Source organism: Kogia breviceps, chromosome 11, assembly GCF_026419965.1.
Source record: "Kogia breviceps isolate mKogBre1 chromosome 11, mKogBre1 haplotype 1, whole genome shotgun sequence".
Taxonomy (NCBI): domain Eukaryota; kingdom Metazoa; phylum Chordata; class Mammalia; order Artiodactyla; family Physeteridae; genus Kogia; species Kogia breviceps.
The window spans coordinates 73,085,755-73,109,080 of record NC_081320.1 but is presented as its reverse complement, the minus strand read 5'-3'; the positions used below and the strand labels follow the sequence as shown (position 1 = coordinate 73,109,080).

Sequence of the window (23,326 nt, the reverse complement as noted above, 5' to 3'; positions counted from 1 at the left end):
TGACCACCTGCATGCTTCTGGGCTAACCCGCAGGTCATTTTAGGAGTCCTTGGTCCCATTTGATCTAAAAGAAAATGATAGTAGAACTTGACACTGTACTAAGTACACTTCACAGGGCGGGAGGGAGAACACCAGTGGGGCAGCGTTTGTTTTGACATTAGAAACCTGGCTTCATTTTCTGAACCATAACAACCAGAGGTTATCTCAGGCATGGAAGGGACTTTTTCTTTTTAATAAGCTTTTAATTTTGGAATAAATTTAGATTTACAGAAAAGTTGCAAATGTAGTGCCAACATTTCCCATATACCCTTAGCCCAGTGTCCACTAATAACATCTTTCCTGACCGCGCTGCATTTGTCCAAGTTAAGAAATTAACATTGGTGCCCTGACATCAGCTACATTCCAGACATTAGTCAGATTTCACCCATTTCTCCATTAACGTTCCAGAATCCCACATGGCATGGCATGTAGTCATCTTGTCTCGTTCGTCTCTTCCAATCTGTGACCGTTTTTCTGTGTTTCCTTGTTTATCATGACCTTGACCATTGTGAAAATTACTGGTCAGGTATGTCATACACTGTCCCTCGATTCAGGTTGTCTGATGTTGTCTCAGAATAGACTAAAATTATGGGTTTTGAGGAAGAGACCCAGAGGTGAAATACCTGGGAGGAATTTTTTTTAAAGAACAGGTAGCTCAGAAGTTACAAACGAACCCACCTTCAAATCAAATCATGTTTCGTTCGTTCTATCTGTGTCTTTGAGAAATTTTGTGCCAATTTTGTGCTGAAGTTGTTCAATTTAGATTTTCAGCTTCTCTTAAAAAAATAGAAAGAGCTGGTGACTGCAGGCTTCCATGACGGTTAGAGGTGGGTGCCAGGAAGCTGTGGCCTGCCGTGGGATGCGTCCTCTTCAGGTGCTATCAGTCCTGTGGCCTCCCCAGCTCTGGGCCTCAGCACCAGCTGCCATTGGTCATGTCCGTGGTGTTGATTTTCTTACAGTAAAGAGGTGGCGTCTATGTTTCTATTACAGCAGAAATGAACCCAGATGGCCCCATGCTTCAAGAGGAAGAAAGCAAGAGCAAGAAACGTGGTGAGTCGAATCTCAAAGAAACTGCATGTTTCCTAGTAACAGGAAAGGGTGTGAATGCACACCCTGAAAACTGCCTGTGATCCTCTGTGACTATCATTCACATGACACAGCCCTCACCACTCATTTGGCAGCAAAAAGAGGGGGTGTGGGTCAAGAGGGAAGCCAATCAACAAGGAAGTAGATGTATGAAGGGAAAGGATGCTGCCCTGGATTCCCTTCCCCAAGGTCAAATTCATGTCACTGCCCAGGCATGGCCCTGTCACCTACTGGACACAGCCATCCAGTCGGGTCTACGCAGCTGGGCCTCCCCTGGGCAGGAATTTCCAGCACTGCCAATTCCACCTCAGAAGAGGTCCTGCTAGCAGAGAGAGGATCTTCCACATCTTTTGTACCCTCCCTAACCTATGGGCCTGCCAGAGGCACAGTGAGGGTCTGTCTGATTATCCTCTACACCCCACCCTGCTGTCTGTGAGTCAGACATCCTCTGGCACATGAGCTAGAATTCTGAGCCCCAGCCCCCCCTGCTCCCTGACAGGTCCCCCAATCCCTCCTGCTTCTCCTCCTCCCCTTTCCTGTCCCACCCCGTCACCCCAGCCTTGAAGGCTTTAGGATCTGAAGAGTGTGACCACACCAGGTGTCGAGTCCTACCTGCTGCATCACCAAAGCAAACCTGTGGGGAGCGGGACGGTGAGTGAAAGGAGTGAGCACTGGACCAGGAGTCAGAGGCTCTGGATCCAGTCTTGATTCCAAGTGCTGTGCAGTGTTGGGCAAATCACCTAACCCCTCTGAGCCTGAGCTATCTCAGCTATCAAGTCCAGTGACATTTCTGTGATGTATAAATATGAACGAGGGACTTCCCTGGTAGTCCAGTGGTTAAGACTCTGCGCTCCCAATGCAGGGGGCCCGGGTTCGATCCCTGGCCAGGGAACTAGATTCTGCATGCCACAACTAAGAACCCTCATGCCACAACTAAAGATCCCGCATGCTGCAGCTAAGACCCAGCACAGCCAAATACATAAACAAACAAACAAACAAACAAAGATGACCGAGCCACAGAGTCAGTTTCCTGACTTGTTTCCTTCGCCCTCAAGCCCGAGTTATACCCTCCTCTACATATCCAGAGCAGCCCAACTTTCTCCACCAGTGCCCCAACCTCACATACCCCGCACCCCTACTCCTGATAGAACTGCCCTGAGGACAACATACTCAGATAGGAACATGGGGCCCAGCTCATACATGAGGACTTGCCTGAGGCAGGGGTAGGTCTGAGAGCTCTTTTGTGGCCCAGGACAGACCCTAAATCCCAGAGTTGACAGTGGGAGTGGTGTCTCCCTAAGCTGACTCAAAGATACATCCCTCAGATGAGCAGAGAAGGCTGAGCCATAGGCTTTACAAATGTTCCAGAGACATAAAGCTTCATTGTTATTGCTGGAGCTGAGGCCCAAAAGTTTGTGGCCAGATCAGGAGGCCTCCCAGGACTCTCCGTGGACATGGGCTGCCTCTGAATTGCTGGGAACTTACCAAACCAGGAGATGGCCAAGCTCACAATAGGCAAAAGGGCAAACAAATCATATGAGCAAAGTGACAAAACTAAGAGAGGGAGACAAAGCCCACTTTGGGACTGGCCAGTGGGATCCTGGTAAGAAAAGGTTCCTCATCCAGGAACTCGGATGGTGTTTATCATAAGATTATGAAACACTGTGGAACTTGTTGTTCCTGTAATTTGTCTGCTTCAGAGGAGCTAATGTTTATTGATTTTCTTCTGTAAGAGGCAGAATCATCAATTTGGGTTGCCACTGTTGAAAGTTCTCAGGTTTCTGGAAGAAGCTTGAACAAAAAGAATTAGGCATCTCTATACTGGTTTTATTCTTAATCACAGAGGTTGCTATCGTGACAGTCTTTGCAGACATCCAAATCCTTATTCTTTTGCAAATTCTCAGAGGTTGAAAGTGTCAGAAGGAATTAACATTTGTGGAACACCGAACATGTGTTAGGCACTGAGCTGGGCCCTTTAACAAGACCGCAGGAGGACTTCCCTGGTGGTCCAGTGGGTAAGAATCCGCACTCCCAATGCAGGGGGCCCGGGTTCGATCCCTGGTCAGGGGCCTAAATCCTGAGTGCCGCAACTAAGACCTGGCGCAGTCTACATAAATAAATATTCAGGCACTCGGGATCTTCACTGAGACAGGTTTAGTTGCGGCGTGCGGACTCTTAGTGGCAGCATGCAGTAGGATCTAGTTCCCCGGCCAGGGATCGAACCCAGGCCCCCTGCATTGGGAGTGCAGATTCTTACCCACTGGACCACCAGGGAAGTTCCAGTAAATAAATATTTTTAAAAATAATAAAAAAGCAAGACAGCAGGGAATTTAATCCATGCAGGATCTCCAAAAATTATTGTGCCCATTTCACTGAAGAGAAAACTGAATTGTAAAACATTAAATAGCTTTGCCCAAAGTTCCACACATGAAATGGAGCCAAAGTGAGATTCTGATCCATGTCTGTGTGTCTCGAGTTCCTAATCTTTCCTTGGCTCATACCACCTCGTTGTGACTGGTTTTTCTCTCACATTTTACATATTTTATTGTCCTATTGCATTATTTGAAACTTCCAAAACAATACTAAATAATGATACAAGTGGTCAATGCTATTTGTTCCAGATTTTTAAATGGCTTCTCTATTTCATAGTTTGATGCAGTCATCAGCATGTTTAAAAAGTTTTATTCTATCCCTAACTTACATGGAATTTTTATTAATAATTGTTGCTAGATTTTATCAAATGCTTTTACTTTCTACTGCTATAATAATACAGGGGTTTTGGGGGGGGGGTTGTTTGTTTGTTTTTTGTGGTACGCGGGCTTCTCACTGTTGTGGCCTCTTCCGTTGTGGAGCACAGGCTCCGCACGCGCAGGCTCAGCGGCCATGGCTCACGGGCCCAGCCGCTCCGCGGCATGTGGGATCTTCCCGGACCGGGGCACGAACCCGCGTCCCCTGCATCGTCAGGCGGACTCTCAACCACTGCGCCACCAGGGAAGCCCAATAATACAGGTTTTTTCTCTTTTAATCTAACACAGTAAATTTTTTTGATAAATTTCCAAATTTTAAACTATCTTTATAAACCTGAAATATACATGGACTTAATTTCCTTTCATTCTCTTTGTAACTTTCCACTGGATTGTGCTTACTAATTTTTGTTTAGTATCTTAGCTTCTACATTCATAAGTGAAATTTTCTAGTTTTCTTTTTCTATCCTCATCAAGTTTTAATATTAATATCACTTGGGAGCTATTTCCACCTGTTTCTCTGGCCTATGATAGTTTAAATAGTAACCTACCACAGTTTCATGGATGCTGGCACAAAACTCCTGGATCAGAGACAAAAGGCAGTTTGTTACCCACAGCAATAGCAGTAGTGACAGATCAGCATTTTGGTGCCAGTTTCCTAAGGTCAATGTGAAGAGGACCGGATGACACCTGCACATGCAGTGGTTGGACTACAGGAGAGAAGAACCCTGGGTTTAAGGAAGCTGATAATTTCATAACGGGCACTAAGCATACCTGCCATTTGCTCCATTGCGAGACACACTCTGTCTTCCAAGGTCATAAGTAACCTGCCCTTTATTCTGAAGGGAACCACCATCTCTACCTTCCGCAGTCATTCACCATCCAAACATCCTGGAAAAGATGGCCCAGTAGTTCACTTGCAAATGCACAAAAAGGTGAGAGACCCATGGAGAACTATTTCCCAACAGTGGACAGCTGAGACCAAAAGGACAAAACATTAGTATTTGTTTATTTTTAGACAGTGGGCATGTGAAAGCCATTACATTCTTTTCCATCTTTTTCTATATTTTTTAAACACCCCTTGCCAAAAAAAAAAAAATAAAAACGAGGAAAGAAAGAAAAAAGAAAAGAAAGCAAAAGGAAGAAGAGCTTTCTCGTAATGGAATCACTACTTCAAGATTCGGTGAGTGTTCCAGCAGAATACGGTGACTTCGCTTTAGGGACATTGCAGAATTCCTGAATTGGATGGGTGGGGCAGGGTAAGGCTCTTCTAATTCAAAGAATCTACAATATTAGGTCAACTTTGAAGGCATTTCAGAACTCCTTAGCTATTCTTACTCAGTACCTCTGCATTGCATCATATTCATAGGTGAACAGGGACAGATGATTGGAAATCTCACACATACACACACATACACAATTTCCAAGTAACTCACGGCTGGGATTATCCACATTTCTTAATCTCTTTAGTCTTTTCTTAAAGAGGTCAGTGGGAGGGCTATTATTTTTGCTCCTAAAGCACTGGTGTTTGAAAAATGTCATGGTCACAGGAAAGTCAGTGGTGAACAAGATAAACATGACCCTGTCCCACAGAACTTAGTATGTACAGGAGAAGAGAAATAACTCAACAGAATAATAAGATCTGATTGGCTCTCAGATTCACTAGAAATTGATTTAGCCCTCTCCCCTCCTACCTCTACTCACCCACTCGCTCTCTAAGGAGCCTTTGCCAGAGGGAGTTGGTGTAGTTTTCCTGTGTTTGTCCCGTAGAGAGTAATAGAACAGGAGGCCCAGGGAAACCATAGATTAATAAAAGATCCAGTAAGGTGCCGGTTGATAAAAGGTATCTGCTCAGGTAACTCTCCTCTCTTTAGTTCCGATTTTCCTTTTCATAGGAAATTCCAAGGTCTAGCTTCACAGCTCAGTCGAATACTTATTGCTTTAAAGGACCAGCAAAACTAACATACTACTGAAAAGTCCAAAATTAGGATATTCTCTCCACATCTTTGCCCAAAATGCAACACCCACATCCTTGGTCCTTTCCTTTCTTCTGCCCCTGTGATGCCATTCTTGTGGCCATAACAGTTGTGTCAAACACACACACACACACACACACGCACACACACGCACACACACGTGTGCATTTGCTTTCTCTACATTTCTAAAATTTCCTCTTATTCACTCCAAAAGGATGTAGGAGTGGCTACTACTTCTGAAATAGGAATAAGATTAGCTAATGAGGATGGTCTTTTTACCCATCCTCAGCAAAAATCAAAACACAGCTACAGTTCAATTTAAGCAAATACTTAAATGAAAATTCAGATTTATAGAAAACATTAAATTGAATTCATGTTAAATCCATTGAATAGTCTTTGTTTTTGAAAGCATTCAGAGTAGAATTCCTTTACTTAGCAAGCGTCCCTCACAACTATTTCCCAAAAATATTTACTCAAAGAGAAAATGTACCTGCAGTTTGGCTTTTTCCCAGATTCAATACCAGAGATACCAAAAGTCAGATAAGCAGTGAGCAAAATGCAAAACCAGATTCTAGTTTCCTTCAAAAACTGAAGTGACAGCTCTAATCTGCTGCCATCTAAAATGCTGGGCTGCCGCAAATGATTTTGAAAGATGGACTTTATCTGCCCCCTGCTGTATTCTGGGTAAATGACAGGACATCCTAATTTAGCAGCAGGAGACAGAGCCAGACGTGGTGTGTACTAGCACCCCTTACTAGAATAGAAAGGCTATGGCAAAAAGACCATGCCTGGGCTTCACCACTGTGTCTCCAGAATGAAGTGTAGCTGGAATGTAGCAGGCATGACATTAATATGTGCCGAATGCATGCACATACAGGAAAGGAAGCTGTGCTTACATACTCTGTTTGCATAAGCATAATACCAAGCGCATACAGGCCCAAGGGGAAAAAAAAATATTTTGCAATTCTCTGTTCATAAGTGTTTGAAATAAACTGGTGGCAACTGGGCATGACTGACGTCCCCTAATAATTCCACTGGGCTAAACAAAATAATAAATTGGAATATTCAGACTTAACAATAAAGATAGATTTTCTAAATGTTGCTTACTGCCAAGAAATAAATCTTTGAGAGCTTAGGCTCTAAAAGCCACGAGGTTAGAAGACAATATGATTATTTCCAAGATGGAGGACTGGTTGAGCTATCATAAAATTCGCTGTGTTATCTCTTTCATCCCTTTCTCCAGAGACCCCTGCTGCTACCAGCCCTCTAGTCATTATCCGTATATCTCTCAAACACTAGTGAAGGCAAGGACAAAAATAATAGGCATCTTCCTTAGTTGGGGGTGGATTTATTGAATACGAAAGAAGTCACGTTAGGGCTAAGATTGAGACATTTGATATACCTCCATACCTACTCTGAAGGTTAGGCTTCTCCGATGAGTCAAAAAATCAGTGTATGCAGAACAGTTCTAAAGGGAGGATAATTAAGTGCCAATGGATGTGATATAGAAAATGTCAAAAGAGAAATGTTTCCACCAGGGGAATCTTTCTACCCGTTGAGACTGGCACTTGGCCATTTCAGGTTCCTTGCACCTCGCCACTAAACCAGCAAATAAGATGGGGTGCAGTGGGGAGTGCTGACCATTTCAGCTGAGGCCATTGATCTTGGGTGTTAGGGAAAATAGGAGTGCTTCCTTAGGCCGGAGCAATGTTCACAAACTGAGGGGTCCTCCTTGTACCTCCCCCACGGAATGCTGCAAGTTAGCAGGACTAGAGCAACCTTAGAGAAGTAGAGAGCCACCAAGAACTCAGATGCTCAGGAATAAAGGTTAAGGTCACTCCACCAGGTAAAGGCAGACCAAGTTGTGGCTGAAGGCAAAAGTAACATGGAGTGGGTAAATATCAACTATAGCCTTATATTTCCCCTTGCAGGTGAGTTATGCTATATAAGAATATATAGTGTATATTCTCTCCCTTCCCCAGATATATAGTGTATATAGCCTCTGTGGATTTATTTTACAATTTATCCATGGCTAACAGGGCATTAAGAAAAGAGTGTATTTAAATTAGAAGCATGAACATCAAAATTCTTAATATGGAGCTGAATGCAATCAACTGAAATCTGGGGCTTCCCCTTTTGAGGAGCGAGTAGCATATTTTGTATAAGGGATTGTTGCATTGTGTTCTGCAGGCTAGAGATTTAAGGATGGAGGGAGGGTGTACATTGATGTTGGGCCTCCAGGGGGTGACTGCGGCGGATATCTGTCCCTACCCTGAATCTTTCAAACAGCTTCTTCTCACTTGGATAATTCTCCAAGTATAAATCCTACCTCCCTCATCTGGAAAAACTTTTAAAAAATACATTGAAATTTTGAAATTAACACAACAGGTGTGTTAGAGTCTACTAATCAGATATACATGTGTAAGACTTTGTTTTGAAAGTGAATTTTCTGAGAAAACAGAGAAGGTCCAGGCCAGCAAAGGCAGCCAGTTCTGAAGTCAATTGGTGATGGGACTGTCTCCACCGTCCACAGCAGAGTCCATGTGTTTGGGCTGGGCTCCATTACATGGTCAAATCTGAGGTGTGGTTCTGAAAGTTGTTCCTAGAAGCTCAACCTAGCTTCTCCAGAAATTCCACAAATTTCTAATAGCCTTTGTGAATCCCTTCATAGACTAGCTAGAGGATTCTATTCTTAGAACTAAGACGTCTGATTAGAATAGAAAAAAGTTAGTAGCTATGTGCCCAAGGCAGTTTGCTTTGCCTCTCTCAGCCTCAGCTTTGTCATCCTTGAAAACTTTCAAGCACTGTTGTAAAGACCAGAAATAATACAAAATGTCTTACATCTAAAAAAAACTCTATGGAGAACAACATGGAGGTTCCTTAAAAAACTAAAAATAGAACTACCATGTGACCCAGCAATCCCACTCCCAGGCTTAATTCAAAAAGACACATGCACTCCAATGTTCATTGCAACACTATTTACAATAGCCAGGACATGGAAGCAACCTAAATGCCCATGAACAGAGGAATGGATAAAGAAGATGTGGCACGTATATACAATGGAATATTATTCAGCCATAAAAAGAAACGAAATTGAGTTATTTGTAGTGAGGTGCATGGACCTAGAGTCTGTCATACAGAGTGAAGTAAGTCAGAAAGAGAAAAACAAATACTGTATGCTAACACACATACATGGAATCTAAAAAAAAAAAGGTTCTGAAGAACCTAGGGGCAGGACAGGAATAAAGACGCAGATGTAGAGAATGGACTTGAGGACATGGGGAGGGGGAAGGGTAAGCTGGGATGAAGTGAGAGAGTAGCAGCCGCATAGCACAGGGAGATCAGCTGGGTGCTTTGTGACCACCTAGAGGGGTGGGATAGGGAGGGTGGGAGGGAGGGAGATGCAAGAGGGAGGGGATATGGGGGTGTATGTATATGTATAGCCGATTCACTTTGTTATACAGTAGAAACTAACACAACCTTGTAAAGCAATTATACTCCAATAAAGATGTTAAAAAAGAGAAGAAGAAAATGGGGTTAGACTAGGTCCTAAGTGCACAATAGAATCACCTGGGGAACTTTTAGAAAATGGATAACCAACAAGGACCTACTGTATAGCACAGGGAACTCTGCTCAATGTTAAGTGGCAGCCTGGATGGGAGGGGAGTCTGGGGGAGAATGGATACGTGTGTATGTATGGCTGAGTCGCTTTGCTGTGCACCTGGAACTATCACAACGTTAATAGGCGATACTCCAATATAAAATTAAAAGTTTAAAAAAAAAAGGGAAGAAGGTGTCAGTGTTTATCTCCAACAAGTTCAAAGTATTAAAGATAATTGGTTTTTATATTTTCTAAATTTCTTGCATTTTATAATGAAAGGAAAAAAAGATGTTTTTATTTGGGGGGGATTGTTTAAAGAAATGAGTTTACAATACAGTCTCAATTCCCACTGTTCACAAGTGGAATTTGGTCTGTCTGACCCAGTCTGTTTCTGGTGACAGGAGCATGACAAAGGCCTTGAAGTATTAAGAAAAATCATCCAAAACTTGGAAATAACCAAAAGACAGTTACAGCATGTCCTTTCAAGGTCATACTGGTGCGTTGTTTAACATGCCTGCCAGGGTATTTCTTAATCTAGGGCAGTGGTTCTCAAAGTGTAATCTAAGGGCCCCTGAGGGTTTCCAAGACACTTTAGGGGTTTTGTAAGGTCCTCCCTTTCCAACTATATAACTGTGTCAGGCCAAATTTTCCTCATATATTTCAACCAAAACAACATATTGCAACATATGAACACAGAAATTGATATAAGGATTCAGCTGTCTTCTGATAAGCCAATTAAGTGTTCTATTGGCAAAAGTGTAAAACAATGCCTTTTTTCTCAGAATATATCTGGTTATTTTTCATTTAAAAATGTTAACATATAATGGGCTTGTTGTTTTTATTTTTAAAATACAGTTGACCCTTGAACATGGGTTTGAACTGCACAGGTCAACTTATAAACAGTTATTTTTCCGTAGATACCAACTGCTGTGCTACATGATCCATGGTTGGTTGAACCCAGAGATGTAGAACCCAAGACGAAGGGTGGACTGTAAAGCTATTCCTGGATTTTTGACTGTGGGAAGGGTGGGTAACCCTAAGCCTCACCTTGTTCAAGGGTCCACTATAACTAATACTTAAACATTTGTGTTTTAGTTTCTAATAAGGTTACTATTGATAGATCATTGGGATCCTCAGTTTTTAAGAGTATTAAGGGATACTGAGAACAAAAGTTTGAGACTCGCTGAGCTACATGCTTGACTTTGCTGTTCACTTTGGAGGGCTCAGATCACTCAGCACACTCGTTTCAAGACACCCTTCCCTGGTAGACCGCATAATTCCTGTTCCTCCAATTCTGCTTCACACCAGCTTTGCCATCTTATCAATTGCCTCATTAAGGAGGTGAAGAAATTTGACTATTACTCATTATATATGTATGACAGTCAAGTTTGATCTTTCGAAGATTATACTTTGATAGGAGGTGTAATCTCTGCTGATTCATAAAGACATTTACGATTTAGCCCTGGGGTTCCTTTCTTTGCAGTCAGAGGTGGATGAAGCAAGGAACACTACGAAAATCTCTTACTCTTAAACATTTCCCTAATGAAATGAAATAAGACAACTGCGATGATCAGCTGTGCCTAAAAACACTTTGTTCCTCGAGGAAAGTATTTAAGAGAGAACCAGTCCAAAGCTTGGGAAGCAGAGCAGCAGTTTTAAAAGAATGTCTAAGGTTAAAAATGGGTCGGTACGGGCTTCCCTGGTGGCGCAGTGGTTGAGAGTCCGCCTGCTGATGCAGGGGACGCGGGTTCGTGCCCCGGTCCGGGAAGATCCCACATGCCGCGGAGCGGCTGGGCCCGTGAGCCATGGCCGCTGAGCCTGCGCGTCCGGAGCCTGTGCTCTGCAACGGTAGAGGCCACAACAGTGAGAGGCCCGTGTACCTCAAAAAAAAAAAAAAAATGGGTCTGTAATTTGGGAGAGACAATATTCACTTTAATATGGAAGAATATACTGTTTTAAAAAATTTATTTTATTTTTGGCTGTGTTGGGTCTTTGTTGCTGCACGTGGACTTTCTCTAGTTGCGGTGAGCGGGGGCTACTCTTCATTGTGGTGCCCGGGCTTCTCATTGCGGTGGCTTCTCTTGTTGCGGAGCATGGGCTCTCGGTGCGCGGGCTTCAGTAGTTGTGGCTGGTGGGCTCTAGAGCGCAGGCTCCATAGTTGTGGCGCATGGGCTTACTTGCTCTGCAGCATGTGGGATCTTCCCGGACCAGGGCTCGAACCCGTGTCTCCTGCATTGGCAGGTGGATTCTTAATCACTGCACCACCAGGGAAGCCCTGGAAGAATATACTTTTAATTTACTGTTAAGAGCTGTCCTTTCCAACACAGGCTCCACCTCCCTCTCAGGTAAACAGCATAAGAACATAATTTCAGCTGTCTGCAGAAAACTTCCCTAGTCAGTATAAAATCAGCAGAAATTGATTACCCTACTACTCATTAGGAAACACTTCTCAAATCCTTCAGCTCCAGTGTGCATCAGAATAATCTGAGAGGCCTATTAGACATACAGATTTGAGTTCATTGTACAGTGTGGGGCGGGGCAATACTGTGCATTTAAAACAACCACTCTGGATGATTGATTTAAAAATACATAAAACCACACTTTGAGAAATTATCTAGACAATTAAAACCTGTTGAACTGATCTCTTCCATTTTTCTAAGAATCACTGTGTATCCTTAACATCTACATGCCAAGTCTGCTACATGGTCCGTAAAGCGCTTCACAATCTGACTGGTGTCTCACAACTTCCTCTCCCACCACTCCATCCATCTCTGCCCTACAACCACCTCCTGTCCTGGAGCCCAACTGGCCCACTGCTGCATTCCTCCTTGCTGTTGACCTCTTTCCCTCTCCCTTCCCCTGCCTGTGCAGGACTGTTTATTTTTCACAGCAGTGCAATAGCGTGGACAGTTCCTGGCTACTTGGACTCTAAAGCCAGTAAACCTGGCTTCCAATCCCAGAACCCTTTGGTAAAAGTGGCCGACCCTGGGGGGGCCTGCCCCTACAGAGCCATTGAGTCCCTGTACAGGAAGCACTGTCTTGAAGAAGGGAAACAGCAGCTGGAGCTGCAGGAGACAGACCTGGCTGAGGAGTTCCTGCCCACCGACAACAGCGCCAATGTGGCAGACGGTGGAAGAAATGGGCGGCTTAGAAGTGGAGGCCGAGGCCAGGATGGTGAACTTGCGAGTGGCAGTTCCAGGTCAGCCCCTAGCTCTGACTGCTGCTGGTGGCCCAAAAGCCAGCCAGCCAGCTTATCACCATGGCAACAGACCCTACAATGATGTGGATATCCCCGGCTGCTGGTTCTTCAAGCTGCCTTGCAAGGATGGTAACAGCTGCAATGCTGGCAGCCCCTTTGCCAAAGATGGAGGAGGGCACCCTGCAGGCTGGCCCGGGAGGTGCCCGTGGGCCCCGTGCCTTGGAAATCAACAAAATGATTTCTTTTTGGAGGAATGCCCATAAACATATCAGGTCCCAGATGGTGGTGAGGCTGCCCCGGTCAGCTCTGCCACGTGCTGTGACCAGGCACCCAAACTATGATGAGGAAGGCCGCTATGGGGCCATCCTGCCCCAGGGGGTGACCGCTGGCACCATCACTTAACGGGCTATAGAGCCCACGTGGCTCATTGCCAGCAACGCCCGACCTGACCGGATAGGCAGTGAGTTGAAGGCCATGGTGCAGGCCCCGCCCGGCTACGCCCTCGTGGGTGCTGACGTGGACTCACAGGAGCTGTGGATTGCAGCTGTGCTTAGAGACGCCCGTTTTGCTGGCGTGCATGGCTGCACGGCCTTTGGGTGGATGACACTGCAGGGCAGGAAGAGCAGGGGCACCAACCTACACAGCAAGAGAGCTGCCACAGTGGGCATCACCTGTGAGCACAAGGTCTTCAACTATGGCTGCATCTATGGGGCGGGGCAGCCCTTCGCTGAGTGCCTCCTCATGCAGTTCAACCACGGGCTCACGCGGCAGGAGGCAGCTGAGAAGGCCCGACAGATGTATGCAGTCACCAAGGGCCTCCGCAGGTATCGGCTGTTCGATGAGGGCGAGTGGCTGGTGAGGGAGTTGGATAGACCTCCCCGTGGACAGGATGGAGGATGGCTTGGTTTCCCTGCAGGATCTACGCAAGATCCAGAGAGAAGCTTCTAGGAAATCACAATGGAAGAAGTGGGAGGAGGTTTCTGAATAAGCCTGGATGGGGGACACAGAGTCAGAAATGTTCAATAAGCTGGAGAGCATTGCGATGTCTGACACACCACGTACCCCGGTGCTGGGCTGCTGCATCAGCCGAGCCCTGGAGCCCTCTGCTGTCCAGGGGGAGTTTATGACCAGCTGTGTGAATTGAGCCGTGCAAAGCTCCGCTGCGGACTACTTACACCTCATGCTTGTGGCCATGAAGTGGCTGTTTGAGGTGTTTGCCATCGATGGGCGCTTCTGCATCAGCATCCATGATGAGGTTCGATACCTGGTGCGGGAGGAGGACTGCTACCGTGCTGCCCTCGCCCTGCAGATCGCCAACCTCTTGACCAGGTGCATGTTTGCCTACAAGCTGGGTCTGAATGACTTGCCCCAGTCAGTCGCCTTTTTCAGTACAGCCGATATTAACCAGTGCCTCAGGAAGGAAGTGACAATGGATTGTAAGTAAAACTCCTTCCAACCCAACCGGGATGGAAAGCAGATAACGGGATTCCCGAGGGTGAAGCACTGGATATTTACCAGATAATTGAACTCACCAAAGTCTCCCTGGAATAATGAAGCCAGCCCGGATGGTAGCTCTGCCTGGAGGCTCTGAATTTGCTCCCGTGGAGTTTCATCGGGGCGGTGCAGGCTCCCAAACTCAGGCTTTCAGCCATGCTTTTTGCAGAAGGGCTTGCCTAAGGCCAGCCATTTTTCAGTAGCAGTACCTGCCAAGAATGATTGCCTCTAATTGACGGTGCAACTGAGTTCAGAACCAAGATGCCAACGTTGGTGCAGGCTGTAGGACAAGGGAGCATTGTTGCTTGTTGGGCAAAAAGAAAGTAGAAGCCCCAAAGTTCACACTAACTCAGGCATTTCACTTCTTTTTCCTTTTCTTCTTGGCTGGTTCTTTGCTCTGTCCCTCACGCTCTGATGCAGTGCCCTAGAAGGGGAGAGAAGTAACGCTCTAAATGTTGTAAGCCTGCTCGGAAGCAGTGGAAATAAAAACAAAGATCCTTTATCTTCTCACCAAAAAAATAAGTGCCCAACCTCTGTGAGCCTCAGATGACTCCTCTATCAAAACGGAGGGGAAAATACCCACCCCAAGGTTATTATTACACCAGCACTGGCGGTATTTCGTTTAGATGCTGTATGTGTTAGTTTGGGGGTTTTGCCTCCTGTAAAACCTTCAATCCTCCCTGGAAGAACTAACTGCTCTCTCCTCTGTTCTAAGCAGTGCTAGCATTCCTAGAGATACTCGCTGTATATGAAAACCCTTATCTCCTTACTGCACAGGTCTGTAAACCCAATTCTGTTAAGGACTTAAGAGCAGATACTTAAGAAGCTGCATTAGATCAAATCAGTATACTAAAGTTCTAAAGATAATCCAAATCCTTAAGGGTAACCTAACCTCACTCTACCCCAGTTATTATACCAGATACTTTTTACTAAATGATCACGTTCCTTCGCATTTTGAGGCCAAGGGGAAATAATGCAAAACACTGATACTTTCGGGCCCATAGCTGCCACGTAACCACCTCGCTCACGTATAGCGGACGGTATATGTTTAAATACTGAAGGTGGGTGAAGGGGATGAAGTTGAACAGTCCAGCCCATGTTAAAATACTCTGAGGGCTTCCCTGGTGACGCAGTGGTTGAGAATCCGCCTGCCAATGTAGGGGACACAGGTTCGAGCCCTGGTCTGGGAAGATCCCACATGCCGCAGAGCAACTAGGCCCGTGAGCCACAACTACTGAGCCTGCGCGCCTGGAGCTTGTGCTCCGCAATGGGAGAGGCCGCGACAGTGAGAGGCCCGTGCACCGCGATGAAGAGTGGCCGCCGCTCGCCGCAACTAGAGAAAGCCCTCGCACAGAAACGAAGACCCAACACAGCCAAAAATAAATAAATAAATAAGTTTTCATTAAAAAAAAATACTCTGAGCATTTACCATATACAAAAATACTAAATAATATGAAAGATTAAAAGATGCATGAAGTATGGTTTCTTCTTTCCAAGGAGCTTAATCCAGTTGAGGAAAAAAGAACTTACTGATACTGCTTTTCTCCATAGACAAAATAACAATGACCACCACCCTCCAAGATTCATGCTTTTTCTCTCCAGGAAGCAGAGGGTGTAAAATTAAGAGTAGGTATGGTTTGAAAGGATAGATGCACGTTTCACAAATATCGTCCCCATAAAAGGGATTCAGAAGAATGTCTACCAGGATTTTGATATATGTTCTCATCTCATCCTCCTCACAACCCTGAGAGGTAGGTATTATCTCCATTTTATAGATGAAGAAGGTGAGGCTCAGCTGTTACCTAAGTGTTTGCCCAAGTTCACAAAGCTTGGAAGTGGTGGTGCTGGGAACAAAGCTCCGTTTTACCTCCAAGGTCCATCTCCTTTTCCTGGAGTTGAAATTCAAGTATTCTTTCAGTTCTAGGTTACGTAAATGTTTAGGGAGTCTTCACATTTTGTGTTTGGGAAATCTAAACTATGCCATTTTAGATGACCTTTCTTGCTTGCTCTGTCAGTAGCTATAGACCCATTTTCCTCCACAATGACCATGTTGTTTGCCATATAAACATATTTGTCAGGAAGCTTAAAATTAACTGTTACTTAAATAACAGCCCAAATTACTCCCATGCCCCACCAAAAAAAAAAAAAAAAAAAAATCGTTATGGAAAAGCTTCAGGAAGTAGTTATCAGACAGACTATTCGCCAAATAGAGCCAGCAGATAGAGCCTTAAGACAAGCAAAACTGAGTACAAATTTTCTATGCCACCTGCTTCTTTTCATTTTTTTTTTTTGGGGGGGGGGCCGTACGCGGGCCTCTCACCCCTGTGGCCTCTCCCGACGCGGAGCACAGGCCCCGGACGCGCAGGCTCAGCGGCCATGGCTCACGGGCCCAGCCGCTCCGCCTCCGCGGCATGTGGGATCTTCCCGGACCGGAGCACGACCCCGCGCCCCCGGCATCGGCAGGCGGACTCTCAACCACTGCGCCACCAGGGAAGCCCCTTCTTTTCATATTTGATTCTCTCACCAATCCTGTGAGAGGGCAGGAATTGTCATAAAAAGTAAGGAAACTGTTAGCAGAAATCCAAGCTCTAGTGCTCTCTCCTCAAAACCCCACTTACCCTCAGAAGGGTCAAAGCAACCATGTGAGCATTAAAGAATTACTTAATGGCCTAGAATGTCAGTTATATGAAAAAAATATATCATTACAGGGTAATTCTATTTTTGTGTAAAATAAAAATTGAGTATGTTTTATGCAATATAGTGAACGTGTCAATAAGCACAGGGAAAGATTTCCACAGCAGACACACCAAATATATGGTTACCTCTAGGGTATATCAAAAGGACCGGAAGATTGTCACTTCTTGCCTCATGTGATCTGTTTTTTAAATGTAGTATTATGGGTAATTTTCACCTTGTTTCAGTATTAACAGAATCTTTTTCCTCCACATTTAGTACTTTTCAGAATGCAGCTAAGACAGAGCTTTGAGTTAGGAATGTTACTCATCTGTGTCTGAAACCTTCTACTGACTCAAACCCTTGGAGGTATGGAGTTGCAGAATCCTGGTTTGCAAGCCTGAGATACCCGAGACACCTTTTTTGATAAAGTGGTTTCCTACCACACGACTGTTGTACAAAAAGTGCTAATGTATATTTAAGTGCTTGATTGAGCTATGCAAAGCCTATGATCCCCTCTTCTCCTAAGCTTTTTTACACTCTTTAGGCACTTTTGACATGGTCAACTGCTAGCTTTGGCACTGAAGATTCAAAAAAGTCACAAACCTAAAGAGAACATAATAGGAGCTGTATTGCACTCAAGTATGTCAAGGGTAGATCAATTCTTCAGCCTAAATTCCAGCAAACTGCAAATCTGGAGAGAAAAATTCCTAGGATCTGATATAAGACTTAGGTAGAGAAGGTGGCATTTCTCTGTCCTGTTTGGGAAAGCTCTAATGTAGCTTTGTTTGCCCAAAAGCCAAGTGGAAGGATTCTCTCTGACAGAGGCTCCAGAGTGAATCCAAGTAAGACAGTCATTTGATTAGTAAACTCTGGCCAAGTAAGATGGCTGCCTGAAACAGCTGCCAGCTCTCCAAGCTGATTCTCACCATCACCCCAGAACTAGGACACAAATGGAAAAACATTTAGGTGCACAGATCAATTATGGTCAAAGTACGGGAAAATTCAAGCCAGGAATGAAGCTGCTGAAACCTAAAAGTGTGTGCAACAGACCCAAGCAACCCGCGCTAGCAGAGAAGCAGCTCATCAGAAAACTTTCCGTAAAGTTTACCGTTTGACCTCAGTGGACCACTAACAGCAACGTCAGTGTTTCCTGAAATTTCATGGTATATTTTAATAGGTTCTTAACCAAAGTTAAGACCAAAAAATTTTTTTTTAATCCCACAATAATGAAACAACGTAAATAACACCAGCAGCACTCACACCTACAGCAAGGGTCAAGTCCCTAGCTAGCCCAATTCTGGAAGTAAAATAACTAAAGGAAGCCCTGCTCAAAGTTCACCAAAAATATAAACCCTCAAAAATTAAACACTGCTCTTCAGTTTCACAAGTAGAATATGTTCAGTGAAGCAAGGATGACTAGCTATCTTCATGAGAGACATATAAGGCATACTCAATAGTAGGGTCACAAATGATTGTCCCTTCCACAAAAGTAAATTATTTATGTCTTAATTAGGAAGATAGACTGTTTGTTATTAAGTTTCTTTTTTAAAAACCTACCTTATAATATAAATTACTAAAAAAATTATACCGCAGAAAATATACTAACACAAAACTTATCTCAGCAAACAGTTCTGAGTTTGTCTTTATTCCCTTTTATTGTTTCTTGCTTAGCAATGTTCAGAGTCCTCCAGCTGAAACCAAAGTACTTTCTTAGAATCCTTTATAGAACCGTATCTTTGGGGAAAACACTCTTTCCAACAAGAAATACTAAGAAATCCAATGGTTTAGATCTCACAACACTTTTGCTTAAAAATAAATAAATAACCAACCTGTCTTTAATTTCAGAAGAGTTGCTATTATACAACAAACTTTTTATTTTTTCTATTAATAAAAACAGTCCACGGCATTCATAAAACAGGGTGGTAAAAGAAATAAAAAGAGACACATTTCAGGTGGATTCTGTTTAAGAACAGATGAGTTGGTACCAGTTTAATACAGATGGAAACAAATACAATCCATATAAAAACAGGATCTGAAGCAGGAGGCAGATATATCAACCAAAGTAAATTTAGAGCTTTCGGCCATGCAACTCAACATCTGAGTTCTCTTCACTTAAAAACCAAACTAGACGCTTTAATAGGTGTTCATAGAGAAGGCTACAAAAGTATTACAGAATGTTAGCCTTACATACACCACAAAAAAGAGAGAAACAAAATTAATAAATCCCCTAGGCTAATCACAACAAGTTTTCCCTAACAGAGACAGACACAGAAAAATAATTTACAAGCTTAGATTCGAGGTATGAGGTACGATACCTTACAGCTCTCACTTGGGTGTTTCCCACTCATGCTCTTTTCAGTATAAACAAATAGGTTTATGTAATGGAATACATATTTGAATAATTCCTTAAAAAAATCACAAGTTCCATTTTATATATACAAATTTTTAATTATGTACTGAAAATAAATTACAGGAAGGAACTTTAAAATGCAACAGAGGACAAAGTCACGATAAACATTCCCATTGAATTCCCTTGGGGGGAGGGTGGGGAGGGTGGGGAGATTGCAGTGCTCAAGAAGATAAATATCACAAATATATCAAAAACTTCAAATTGTCTATGCATTCACACACTGACATGAGCCACAAACATTCCTTCACAGGGACTGTACTCATTAGCCTACCACAGAACCAGATTTTGTCATAAACTACAAAACTTTTAATACAAAATCGTATTTATATATTTATAATTCATATACATGCCCTACCTGTGATTTTAGAAAATAAAAGCTACACACTGTATAGACACTCTTAACTCATAGCTATAGGCAACATTTTTGGATGGAATTTCTCCCCCAATAAATTAACGGCATATTTTATGTACATGAAGGCTAAACTGCATAAAGGCAGTTCAGTTTCCCAGATATGCATCTCCTTTTAGGGCAGGTTTATAAATTTAAAAAGGCAAGACAAATGTACACCTCAGAATCACTTTCTTAGCTACAAGAGTTGTCATGTAATTTCTGTGAAGTTTCTGATACATGCATTTATGTAATACTGGTATTGAAGGCAGTAAAGCAATAGATACTTTTAATGTCGTGGCTCAATAAAAGGCTTCATTGTCATCCCAAACTGATTCTTGATACAGTGATTCATAGCTTCTCTAAAAATTAAAATTTCAATGGGACACTGTGTTAAAGAGACTCTAAATAGATTTCTTAAAATATTTCCCTGAAATATCCTTTACATAAGACAAATTTCACTAACATTAGATTAAGTAAAAAGGGGAAAAAGAGAATTAAACATGGTACAAGTGTGCATGAAAACTAATGCTCCCCAGCCAGTCTTCATGCCTTAGGAGCCATGAACAGAATGCTTAAAACCAACAAACACTTTCACACTCTGTGGCAGCCATCTGTGAAGCCAGTTATACTAAACTACTTCTACAGTTGATTGTAAACTTTGGTTTATTTTTATTTGAGTTCTCATTGTACAGCAAGCATGAAACAAAGAAAGAGTGGAGTCCATGAGGAGATGAACTGTCAGTCTGTCTTTAATCTGGCAGGATGAGACACCTGGTCAGTCAGGCCTGCTTTGATAGAGTTTGTTACAGACTGCCTTATGTTTTCCTCCATCAAATTATCACCCAGGGGCTTCAATACCTGTGGTATGAGAAATGTGCAAAACAAATAAAAACATGAGGTAAAAAAAGAGTTACATATAAAAATAGATATAAAAATTCAATTCAAAGCAATGAAGAAAATAACCAGGAATGTGGGAAATAAAAAGGTGCTTCTCCCAAAAAAAGTTATGATGCTACAAATAATGCAGTTAGACATTTTATAATGCAACAAAAGTTACTTTCCTCCTATTCAAACCATTTACAATTCCTATGAGATGGATGTGCAATTCCATACCCTATATGCAGCATCAAATCTGGTATGTATACAGCATTTATGCAGACCGGCCCAGACGGTCCTGCTTATTGTCCTACATGTATAAGTGTGAACACTTCGGATAGAGAAAAAAGTTAAAAATACTGTCTAATTTTTCTTCTTGTTATTGTTGGATGACAGTCTCTGTCGCTGTGCTGATGAAAGAGCACGATGAACCATTCGACGTCTAGTAACTTCAAACAGTTTGGAAAACACCTAAAACATGGAGTGATTCGTTAGGAGAATGACTCAGAGTGCCTTGAAGTTAAAGAACTTAAGACTACAAGAATTTGAGACTTTATAGGTTTCTCACCTTCCTGGGACTCCTCTGAAGCAAAAGAAAAGAGAAATGCAAAAGAATTTAGACAAGTGTTGACACAGCACAGATCTTCTGACTAGTGATCATCTTACCTCAACTATACTGAAAATAATTTTACACACTTTAGATTCTTCCATTTACTTGTTTTGTAATAATGGCACCTCTAAGATCCTAGAATCAATGCTGTACGGAAGATGAGTGGTTTTCAAAAGAAGACAATGTACAACTACAAAAATTCATGTTGCAGAAAATTAGTAATGGTCCAACATTTTTAAAGTAGGTAATATTTTAAGTGACATTGTGATAGCTTTTAATCCATCTTCTGTCAGAAGATATCAAAGGAATATAAAGAATGAGATTATTTTTAAGATATAAAAATTTAAATTTTACAAATATCCAGACACAAGCTTCCAAATCAGATCTGAATAAATAGAGCATTTCTACAAAGAAGAAATATAAAATCCAGATTAATATAGTGGGTCACTGTATAAAATAATAATGATATTATTAATAGAAAAGTCAACATCCAATCAACTTCTTCAGTCTTTGAATTTAAAGCCAAAACCAACATGGACCTGCATATCTTAGATCTTCAAATAAGCCCAATACTTCATCAGCCCAGAAATGGTATCTGAAAACACCTTTTATAACTGTCCATCAATAATAACTGTAGTTTTCATTCTGGTCCTTGACATGATGCTCAAGTATTTCACGATGATCATTTTAATGACAACATCCTTAAATGAAATTTTCTGCACACAGGCAATTCCAGACAACAGTTGGCTGATATACAACAAGGCTTTCCTTAGTAGACACTTGTCAGGCCCAACTTTGAATTCTGGTTTGAGGTAAAAAATCCTGATTTGAATTCTGGTTGAGATAACGGATTATGATTAAGAAAAGCTGGTTCTCTGTTTGCGGTGCTTTGCTTTGTTCATTAGTGTTTCCATAGTACAGAGGTCAAACAAAGTTTCTTTGATGTAAGAATTCCCTATAAGACTGTTCCTTGTAGTACATCAGTAAATCACTACTAACTTCCTTGAAGGCAATGAAGACCCAATATTTTTCCTGGAATAGAAGCATGCCTTGGTTCTTGCCAATATTAGTAAGAAACTTCTTTTGCTTTCCTAAAGCAAAAGAATTACACTTCCAAACTTCTTTCCTTACCTTCATATAACTCTTGCACTAATTATAATTTCTTTTCTTAAAAAAAAAAAATCCTTAAAAGACTCTGGCCCTGCCCACTTGTCTGGTATAATCAGGCCTATGACTAAGAATCTATCCAAAGGATATTACAGATGTAAGCCAACCAAAGCACACTATAATTACAACTTTAAAGGGGAAAAAAACAGTTCATACTTTATACTCAAATTATGCATCTAAACAAAAAGGAAAATATCCTTTTACCATTCTCCATATAAAGCTAAAGCAGGTGTGCAAATACTGGGAGTGGGGAATGGGGGACTGGAAGGAGGGGTGGGAAGTCACAGGGATAAGATTAGTCACTGAAAAACCAAAAGACAGATACCAACCTGTTCCCATAGTGTTTCAGCAATCTGATCAATCATTGTTCCAATTTCTCTGAACTCCCCAGAGTATTTAACATATGCCCAAGTACAAAGAGACGTCAGTGCTAACCCCATGACAAGGTTACACAAGACGGCTATAGAGTTTAGGCCAACGAAGCCAGTCAGTCCTGAGATTATATACATAGCAAACATGACTGCAAACAGTGTGGCAGGGGTACGAGCAGCATAGAAGATATTTTTGCCATCATTGTGCTTTATAAAATTTGCATAGGTTTCTTCTATTTCAGCCTCAAGCTGGTCCTGATAACGACGGCAGAATTCATCTCCACCCATTTTTTTTACTGAACGAAACTGTTTAATCGCCACTTCCTTGAGATCCAGGTGTCTTCGCTCCAGATCTGAAGGTGCAATGTAAGGCTTGTCCCCACCACATACCTGTACAGGCAGGGTTACATTAGGACAGATTACATGCTGGAAATAATTCACACTTGAAAGAAATTCCCTGATCATAATTTTTAATCTCAAAGAGTCAAACCACCTACATGGTTTAGTTTTAAATCTGTTCATAATACTTCACACATTATCATAACCTACTTATTTCTTATATGTTTAACTGACTCAAGCAAAATAAACTTTCCAAAATTAATTATATTGGTATTAATGATATACCAGTAAAGACAAAAAGAATTATACTGCTATCTGTACCTGACTTCACCTGACCCAGCAATACA

General features: G+C 42.5%; 1 protein-coding gene, 1 long non-coding RNA gene, 1 other non-coding gene and 1 pseudogene across 12 annotated transcripts in view; 3 read left to right on the top strand and 1 right to left on the bottom strand.

Annotated features, from left to right (window-relative positions):
• The window catches only part of LOC136792165 (uncharacterized), a 59,594-nt gene that overhangs the window by 9,318 nt on the left and 26,950 nt on the right, over positions 1-23,326 (top strand). The window contains exon 2 of the long non-coding RNA XR_010835580.1: positions 1,030-1,089. This is a non-coding gene — a long non-coding RNA (uncharacterized lncRNA). The remainder of the gene's footprint in view (positions 1-1,029; positions 1,090-23,326) is intronic.
• Positions 1,945-2,017, top strand: TRNAG-CCC (transfer RNA glycine (anticodon CCC)). Its single transcript has one exon. It is a non-coding gene; the product is annotated as a tRNA-Gly (tRNA).
• Positions 12,149-14,342, top strand: LOC131765215 (DNA polymerase subunit gamma-1 pseudogene; annotated as a pseudogene).
• Positions 18,762-23,326, bottom strand: part of ATL2 (atlastin GTPase 2) — a 67,874-nt gene continuing 63,309 nt past the window's right edge. For 4 of the 10 annotated variants that reach the window (XM_067007772.1, XM_067007768.1, XM_067007770.1 and 1 more), the window contains 3 exons: positions 22,599-23,030; positions 21,061-21,075; positions 20,481-20,963 (listed from right to left, as the gene is read on the bottom strand). In XM_067007772.1, coding sequence (XP_066863873.1) covers positions 20,856-20,963; positions 21,061-21,075; positions 22,599-23,030 — 555 coding nt within the window. In that variant the 3' untranslated portion in view covers positions 20,481-20,855. Of the gene's footprint in view, positions 20,964-21,060; positions 21,076-22,598; positions 23,031-23,326 lie in introns of all 10 variants that reach the window. The other 6 variants (XM_067007775.1, XM_059078819.2, XM_059078820.2 and 3 more) reach the window with 2 other exon arrangements.